Source organism: Nuphar pumila, chromosome 15 (assembly GCF_984573655.1).
Source record: "Nuphar pumila chromosome 15, dmNupPumi1.hap1.1, whole genome shotgun sequence".
In the NCBI taxonomy this organism is placed as follows: Eukaryota; Viridiplantae; Streptophyta; class Magnoliopsida; order Nymphaeales; family Nymphaeaceae; genus Nuphar; species Nuphar pumila.
The window spans coordinates 35,492,638-35,502,213 of NC_143263.1; the positions used below are offsets into that span (position 1 = coordinate 35,492,638).

A 9,576-nucleotide genomic window follows, 5' to 3' on the forward strand; every position below is an offset into this window, starting at 1 on the left:
TGGGCCAGGGAAACTGGTGCATCTTGATCTTTAGGCTCCGATCCAGCAATTGCAGCTATTTTTTCTCTCAGCTCCTTAAGTTTGGGACATTGTGGCCTGTAGTGTCCCGGTTCATGACAGTGATGACAAATAACTTTCTTATCATAGTCACCATTTTGTCGGTTAAAGTGAGGAGGCCTATATGATCGAACATGATTCCCTGGTCTAGACATGGCTAAAACGGAATCATCTTCAATTTTTAAAGAACCTTTCCGGAGACGATTTTCTTCCATTGTTAACTCTTCAATGTTTTGGGATGAAGGCGTAGTTGTTGTTGTTGTTGTTAACTCTTCAATAGTTTCAACAATAGAAAGAATTTTTCCCCAGTGAAGTAGGGCCGATTTAGTGGTTTCAAATTCTGGCCTTAATCCAGTGATAAACTGGTAAAAATGTTCAGCATCGAGTTGTTTCTGACGAAGCTCGATGTCTTCGGCACAATGCCACTTTGGTTCTAAAAGGGAAAGTTCTTCCCAAAGTTCGGACAACCCATTGTAATATTCACGAATAGTTTTGTTTCCTTGTGTCATCATTCGAACTTTTTCTTGGAGGTTGCACACGTGTGCAATATCTTTAAGGGAATACATATTCTTAAGGTATTCCCATGCCTTATCGGCATGATCAAATTTGGCAAGACTTGAACATTTTTTAATGTCAACACTAATGATAAGCCATGACATTATCTTTGCATGAGATATTCTTCATTCTTTTCATTTCTTCTCGTATGAGGCAATAGCCTTGATTTTCTCTTCTTCCGATAGAGGGACCTCTTTATCTCCCTCCTTTTTAGTAAGAGATAGCTTAGGTTCCGAATCAGAACCATCCACAATCCCCCATAAGCCTTTTCCCCATATATGGTGCTTCATGATTGAAGCCCATGTTACATAGTTCGTATCGCTTAGTTTCATAGGCATGATGGTGACTTTATCATTGTCATCCATCGATTACAAGGAGAGAAAGAATAGGGATAGAAGAGAAATAAGAAGGAAAATGAAAAAGAAAGAAGGAAAAAAACAATACAACAAGATGTGAAATCTTCTCTAATGAAGTGATAAAACACTTCTCTTCAAGTGGCGAACACTTTTGCAAACGGGCACGTTAACCGAGGCAGCTTTTCCTCAAGATTTAGTACTTCCGCGACTCTGATACCATGAAATGAAATGGGGATCTTCGAAACACGAGCTTAGATTAACAAGGGCAAGTGTCAAGAATGACACTAAAGCATAACCCTTAAAAAGGGTATAACTGGAAACAAAATAAAAATAAAAATGTATTCTTTATTGATATGAAAAACCAATTGCTTAAGAAGCATTGGAATCAAATACAAGAGGGGCTGCACCCCTTTATATACACAGCTGAAAGAAGACTCAATAGATCCAACAGCTCTATTTAGAGCTGTTGGAATGTGTCAGTCCAACAGCTCTATTGCTAGTCAAGTTTGGACAGGACTTGACTAGCAACAGTCATTCTAGTTCAAACTGAACTAGATGACATAAAGACAAAAAATAAAAATAAAGGAAAAAAATTACAGAAAAGAAAGAAATGAAAATTGTATTTATATATATATATAATATAATATTATTATATATACATATGTGTACAGTTTTACATTTTAACAGTGGACAATGCAGAAGAGCACGAACAAGATGATCATATGTGGTGTACCTTTAGGAGCCTGGTGATTTCATAGATATAGATGATGACCCGTTGACCTTTATGGAAGCTGTGGAAAGCAAACAATCTACACACTGTATAGAAGCTATGAAAGAAGAGTTAGACTTTATGGCTAAGAATCAAGTGTGGGATCTTGTCGAGTTACATAAGGGAGTAAAACCCGTAGGGTGTAAATAGGCCTTCAAGACTAAGAAGGGCTGCAAAGGTAACATAGAGAGACATAAGACAAAATTGGTTGCTAAATGATTCACCTAGATGGAGGGCATAGACTATAATGAGACATTTTTTTCTGTCTCAACTAAAGAGTCAATGAGAATAATTTTGGTCCTTGTAGCTCATTATAACTTAGAGCTACATCAGATGGATGTGAAAACAACGTTCCTCAACGGGGATCTGAATGAAGAAGTATACATGGATCAACCTCTTGGTTTTTTTGAAAATGATCGTCTGGTTTGCAAGCTCAACAAATCTATATATGGACTTAAACAGGCCTCCCGACAGTGGTATATTAAATTTTCTCAAGTCATTATGACTTTTGGGTTTACAGAAAACATTATTGATCAATGTATATACCTTAAGGAAAGTGAGAGTAAGTTCATTATATTGATGTTGTATGTGGATGACATTTTGCTTGCAACCAACGATTTAAAGTTACTTTCAGAGACAAAACAATTTCTTGCATCACATTTTGATATGAAAGATATGGGTGAGGCTGTTTATGTTCTTGGCATTGAGATCCGTCGAGACAACAAAAGGTTTTCTAGGCATCTCCCAAAGATCCTACATAAATAAGGTGTTAAGCGATATGAGATGGACAATTGTTCTCCTAGTTCAACACCCATATCAAAAGGTGACAAGCTGAGCCTAAAGGATTGTCCACTGGACAATGTTGACAAAGCACGAATGAGTGTTTATCCATATGCATCAGTTGTTGACAACTTGTAATACGTGTTGACTTATTCTCGTCCAGATATCTCTTTTGCAGTAGGGGTGTTTGGCAGATTTCAGTCTAATCCAAACATACCCTATTGGAAAGCTGCCAAAAAAGTCTTGCTGTATTTGCAAGGGACAAAAGACTATATGTTGACGTATCATAAAGTTGATCACCTCGAGGTCATTGGCTACTCAGATGCGGACTTAGGAGGATGCCTTGATAGTAGAAAGTCTACTACTGGGTACGTCTTCTTACTTGCTGGGGGCGCGATCTCTTGGAGGAGTGGGAAGCATACGACCACTGCTGCTCACACCATGGAGGCAGAATTCATAGCATTGTACGGGACTACCTCGCATGCCATATATTTGAAGAACTTCATATCACAATTAAAGGTGATTAATTTCATTGAGAAGCCACTGAAGGTCTACTGTGATAATGAAGTTGCAATGTCCTTTTCGAACAACAACAAAAGTACTACGTCGTGCAAGCATATGGAGCGGAAGTATTTTGTTGTTAAAGAAATGACAGATAATCATTTAGTGCATATTGTTAATATTGGTACTAAAGAGATGATTGTTGATCCTCTTATTAAAGGGCTAGCACCAGGATTATATTTCGAACATGTATTGAGGCTGGTCTTGTTAAACTCTTTTTGACATATGCATATAAATAAAGTCATCATATTCAGTTTATTGATTCTTGTTATTATTTTTTTGTTGTTAATCTCATAAGGATTAGAGATTCAACTAAGGATCTATAGAATAAATTATAAAGGCCAATCTATTCATCAAGTCATTCCCATAAAGTTTTCTGGTTAAGGGTTTATCGTCAAAACAAGTGGGAGAATGTTGGGATAAACCACCGTGAGTGGTGGTGGTTACCCACGATGTGGATAGCATCCCACCTGAAGTTGTTCTTTCCGATAAACTCACACAGAATCAGGGAGAACGGTTACACAAACCGTTTTTACTTTGTGCCTATAAAAGGGGTATCATGAGCGACCTTGAAACACGGTGAAACACAGTGTGAAAAACGAAAAAAACAGGAGAGAATCAGGGGTCGTATCCCTTACCTTTCCATTCGGGGTTTTTCCATCCGGTGAGGGAACAAATCCTGCTCACCGACTGCATTCACTGCGCTTGTGGAGGGCAGCAGTCCGGCTGAGGAGAAGCTTTCTCCTGCTCCAGCCACCAGCAGCAACTTCTCCTGCTCCATCCACCGCCAGCCATCGATCCCGGTTCAGCAATGGCGGCTTCAGGTATGCTACTGCCCCTGCAGTTGAGTTTTTCACAGTTTATTGTTTCTGTTGTTTGTGTGCAGGCTGCCCGATTCACCCAACATTTACTTCATCAAAGAACAAGTGTAGTCAATTTTATGTAGTAAAAGAAAGAACAAGTGTACTTTGTTGTGTGGGTATATGGTTTTTATTATTTTAGTTAGTGCAGGGAAATATAGGAAGCCTAACTGTTGCAGATTTAGACAAGTATGGGGCTCATGCATGGCTTATGTCACCTCCATGTCAGCCTTATACACGACAAGGTTCATTCTTGAAGCTTGTAGGTTCACTAAGTTTTTTTTTTCATATTTTATTAAAAGTTTTAAGTCATGATTCTTGTTTTTTTATTATCAGCAAACTGAATTTCTATCTTCCATTTTATTGCAGGTCTTCAAAGAGATGCAGATTATGCTCGAGCATTCTCATATCTCAAGATTCTGGATCTCATTCCACAGATAAAGTGATCACCACTCATGGATTTGAGGTCTGTGATGGAACCATGTGATATTTCTGCTTTTCTTTTCCAATCTCACATTTGAACTGAACATATTATTCTTGATGCAGAAATCTGAAACACACAAGCACTTGATCAGAATTTTGGAAACTACTGGATTTGTTACACAAGAATATCTTTTGAGCCCTTTACGGTTTGGTGTGCCATACTCACGTCCTCGATATTTTTGCCTTGTAAGTAGTTTGCTTTTGGTAATTTTACTTGCTTTACTTTGTTTTTGAATACCTCTTCTCAAGTTCAGCAGACATCTCTTACTGAGTGAAATTAGACTTTCATGGGGAAATGCTCCATGTCTTCTTTACTCACAATGCTAACCATAGTTGGCGTTCAACAACTAGGTCGTTGACCAACAATTATCACTTATAGGGATGTCAATGGACCATATTTGTGTTAGGTACCTGACCCAACCCAAACCTTTTTTTTTTTTAAAACCCAACCCGAACCCGAATAGCTGGATAATGGGCATAAAATTAAAGACCCAAAAAATGTTCAAGATGGTCCAGGTTGACCCAAATATTATTCTGGTTTGGTTTGATTTATGATTTTTGTTGGATACTTGACTCAAGCCAACTCTATCAGTGTACTTTATAGTTTATATGGTTCCATAATTAAAAATTTAGTACTTTTTAGATTATACAGGTTGGGTTGGGCTCTCATGTTTTCTCAATCCAAAGAGGTCTGAACACAGTCCTGTCAATATTTTATCGAGTTAGTTTTGGGAAACCTAAATGGGTTGAGCACTTGACTCATTGATTGCCCCACGTGCTCTAGCTACCTTGTGCTTGAAAGGAAGTTGAGCTTTGAGTGCAATAAAATAACTCTCATATAGAAATTCCATTGGTTACAAGACACACTGTTATCATTTTGCTATCTAGTTGGAGTTCAATAACTAGGCTATCGATCTTTTCAGGAAAAAGAAAAAGGCTGTCAAACTCAAGCAATTATTAATGTGTTACCTTCCAACTCCACCTTATGATTGAAAGAGATTATTGTCATGGTGATAGTTGTAGTGATGTTGATGATGATCACAACAACAATGATGACTCTCTCTCTCTCTCTCCATGCTCTTCAAAAATTTATTTAAATTCTTTTCTTGAATACATTTTTCAAATGCATTATTATGATAAAATTGTCAAGTAACCCTTGAAAGTTGGGTATTCATTCAGAAGGCATTGTTGTAATATGAAACAATTAAGCTATTTGATTCTTAAATATGCTCTTCCTATCAGTTTTCTTTCTTTGAATAAAGTTTCCCTGAACAGTGATAGCTAGGAGCTAACATGAAAGTTTTTGATCTCTTGCTGCTAGAAATATCCACTTGTATAATAGGAACAAGAAGAGGTTTGGACATAATACTATTTATCCTTCTAGCAACTTCTTGTTATCGACTGTAAATTATGGATTTTATGCATACTAGCTTTTAGTGGGTTGATGATGGTCTTCTGGTAAAGGTGAATTTTCTTCACATCCAGTGTCTGGAAGCGATCATCTTGCTAGTAGTTCTTGCATATTTGTGAATAGCAGGCCTAAAGCAGTATGTTGAAGAATCAGTAATGCACCTCATAACTTGAGGATTAGGCTGTCATGGCCCTGGTTAATTTTAATGTCAGAATTGTTTAATTGTATTGATTTATGGCTTGACTCCATACTTTTTTCTGCAGGCTAAGCGTTATCCATTATCATTTGTTAAACCATGCTTTAATAGTCAGCTGCTTGAGTTGAGACCCATGATCATCTTCAAATATGTGAAGGTGGTGCTTGGGTTGAAAGATTGGAAGTCCCAAGTGTATCATGTAAACGAATCCGCAAGTTTCTTAAAACTGTTGAAGGTGTAAGAAAAGGCTCATTCAAATATGGATATGGTATAGACTCAAGATCGAAAAATGCCTCTCTGTTGGTCCACAATAGAGTAGATGATTCTGAAGATGCTAATTTTGAAGGTGTACTAAATGACAGAAAACCATCATTTCAACATAATGATACTGTGAGCTGCTATAGCAAAAGTCATGAAAAAAATGTGTGAAATGTCAGAAAGGCCAATATGCTGTTCCTTTGAGCTTTGATAAAGAGATTTGGCAATGCAGTGGTTATCCAATATGCTGTTCCTTTCTGTTCACGCATCATAAATAATTATTTACATTTTCAAGATATACCTTAACATATTGCAGATATTGTTTCCCCCGACTCCGTTCGTTGTTGTTTTACAAAAAGCTACTACCGTTATGTCAAGGGCACTGGTTCATTTCTTGCGACAGTCCAAGAAAGAGGTTGAATTATGTATCTTTAAGATTCACCATTCATCATGCTACACAAAGGCCGTGTTTTTATTGAAAATATTTTCCCTTAGAAAATTGCCTTCCATGAATTTACTCCAAATGTTATTTATGCGCAAGATTGTCCATTAGAGGGAAAACCTGCAGCCTGTTCACTTCATCAACTTGGCCTTAGATATTTTACTCCATGTGAGGTATTTACTCTAGAATTTAGTTGTTATTGTATTATCAAAACAATGGTGTTTGGTATATTGAAAACAAGGTCAAGAGCCTCTCCAGTAACCCAGTTCTTGCCCATTGGTTGAGTACTTAATGTCTCTTTTCTAACATTGTATAGCTTTTGCTGTTGTACAGGTAGCCAATTTGCATTCTTTTCCACAGGATTTTGAATTTCCACAGCACATTAGCCTTAGGCAGCGATGAGATTTTGTATTATGTTATCTTGTTGATTATAGTGTACTGAAGTTGGTGAGTTGACCTAGAATTTGATATTTGTACCTCAAAGTTCATTATGTACAGGGAGAAAAATGATCCTTTAGCTTGTTTTATTACCGCACTTTGTGACTATAAAACCTCAATAGTAGCCATTCAATAAAAAGACTGTAAAACCTCAATAGTGGACTCAGTGAGCTCTATTTGACATGGTTCATTGTTCTTCTCTTCCTCCCCTCTCTTGCTTTCTTTTGTATTCTTTTCATTTTTTCAAGTTTTCCTGTAATGCTGGACTAGAGTTGACTAGGAACCGATTGCTTGTGTAGGTATGCACTGCTGGGGAACAGCATAAGCATAGCAGTAGTGGCTCCGTTGCTGAGATATTTATTTACAGAAGCATCACAATGATCCAACCATCCCACCATAAGAAGCCTTCATTACCTATGGTTATCAAGGACAAAATGTGTGTTCATCTCCTTCTGTGTTACTGAATTAGTAGCTTCATTAGTCTTTGATGCTGCTGTTTCGGTAGCAATGTTGCTGCTACCATGTACAACACTGTATTTGGATTCAGATGTGTACAATTAATGTGGATTAGCCTTCTCTTACCTATTAAAATCCACCAAGTCTAACAGCATTAGTTACTGTGATTTGACGATTGACTTCATTGAGAGATTTACTGAGCATGTTGATTTTGTGCTATCTTATATTACAGGAACTAAGGTTGCAAGTATTTCCTTAATAAAATAGCTCCATGTTGATGAGTCGCAACATACCAACATGGGCTAGTATTTTGCTACCAAATCTAATGGATATTCAGGTTTGATGAACATCGAACCCGGTTACATGTAAAAAACTGAATGTGGTATGAACTTTTGACTATCCAAATTTGAATCCGTTTAGCCAACATCTGATTAGTTGAAACTGGTATCGGCCACATCAGACCCGAATATGAACCATTTACATCCCTAGTCGCATCATTCATCTCGAAGATGGACATCCACTAAAGAACCCATGACGTGCCCAATCCATCTTAGGAGATGAGCAACAACAAAGATGCGGTACATGGGATACCCATCACTTGGATGAACCTAGCCATCATTTTTTTGCCTTTCATCGTCTAGATGAGCGGCATCGGATTGGTTCAAAATGGACGGCTCACAAAGAACTATCGTCAGGCTGGTCTTATATGTGTTGTCCCTAAAAATGAAGGGCAACTAGGGAGTCCCCCGGTCCTGACCCACTTTAGAGTAAGGGTGGGGCTGCCTCATGCCACTAAGAGGAACTGAGTGAGGTGTCATGAGCAGATGGCTCTGCGATCACATGAACTCTCTGCCAACCTTATCAAAATCAATCTGAATTGATCTGAACCCACTGATTCAGATTGAATCAGCCCCTTGACAACAAGATTCAGGATTGGTTTTTTTATTTTAAAAAATCCTCTAATTTTTTGCTGAATCAACAGAATCAGGTCTAATTTACCCTGAATTGATTATATATATATATATATATATATATATATATATATATATATATATATATATATATATATATATATATATATAGAGAGAGAGAGAGAGAGAGAGAGAGAGAGAGAGAGAGAGAGAGAGAGAGAGAGAGAGAGAGATGGGTAGGTGCTAAATGGGTTTTTCTGCTCTTACCGTGTTAGTTTTGACCTCATAAATGTGTTATGCATGGTCGATTTACGAGGAATCCACACATGGATCATGTGTTTTGGATAAAAAAATGATATTTGAAAACCTCAAAAATTTATAAAGATTTTGAACTGTTAAATTTTCAAACCTTATAAAAACCCACCCATGTGTTGGAATCGAACACTTCAAGAGCTAATCCCTATAAAATCAAGTACATAGATCACATCTATACGGTCAGAACTTAAAAATAAAACAAAACAAAGCTAAAAAACTCATTTAACACATATCATTTTAGTATATTTCATTTAGCACCTACCATTACTTATATATATATATATATATATATATATATATATATATATATATATATATATATATATAGAGAGAGAGAGAGAGAGAGAGAGAGAGAGAGAGAGAGCTGAACATATTAGGCCTCATTTTTTCGTTCTGCCCCATGGTTATAAAGTGTTTTATGATAGATTTGGATTCGTTAGATGTGTTTAGCATGCTCTATATAATGAGAATTGACTCTTGGATCATGTTTTTTTGAGAAAAAAAATGTCTTTATGAGCCGGAAAAAAATGGTACCTTCATGGTCATTGATTTTGGATCACAACAAAAACCTATCATATTTCAGCAATTCAAAATCAGGTTCCCACTAAACAAAACCTATAAATCACATCTATGGTATTAAATGTGAGAAAAAATACCAAAAAAAATGAGATTTTGAGGGACAGAAAGAGAAAGTGGGCAGCACCAATGCATTACTCTCTCTCTCTCTC

The 9,576-nt window shown here is 36.9% G+C and overlaps 1 protein-coding gene across 2 annotated transcripts; it reads left to right on the top strand.

Annotated features, from left to right (window-relative positions):
• Positions 1–3,278: 3,278 nt before the first annotated feature.
• Positions 3,279–6,517, top strand: LOC149815118 (uncharacterized). 2 transcript variants are annotated; one of them, XR_016427937.1, is made up of 4 exons: positions 3,279–4,200; positions 4,308–4,404; positions 4,485–4,607; positions 6,096–6,517. XR_016427937.1 is itself a non-coding variant. In XM_089989173.1 (4 exons), the coding sequence occupies exons 1-4, from the start codon at positions 4,062–4,064 to the stop codon at positions 6,267–6,269; spliced, it is 516 nt and encodes a 171-aa protein (XP_089845299.1). In that variant the 5' UTR covers positions 3,279–4,061; the 3' UTR covers positions 6,270–6,517. The 2 variants fall into 2 exon arrangements, 1 of the variants encoding a protein (XP_089845299.1); XM_089989173.1 differs by having other exon boundaries at positions 3,279–4,183.
• The last annotated feature ends 3,059 nt before the right edge of the window (positions 6,518–9,576 follow it).

What these genes read in the sequence shown, in the direction of transcription:
- LOC149815118 (XM_089989173.1), top strand. Translation starts at nt 4,062, where the DNA reads ATGGTTTTTATTATTTTAGTTAGTGCAGGGAAATATAGGAAGCCTAAC. An exon ending in TCAGCCTTATACACGACAAG is followed by an intron (nt 4,184 to 4,307) that starts GTTCATTCTTGA and finishes ATTTTATTGCAG; the next exon opens with GTCTTCAAAGAGATGCAGAT. An exon ending in GTCCTCGATATTTTTGCCTT is followed by an intron (nt 4,608 to 6,095) that starts GTAAGTAGTTTG and finishes TTTTTTCTGCAG; the next exon opens with GCTAAGCGTTATCCATTATC.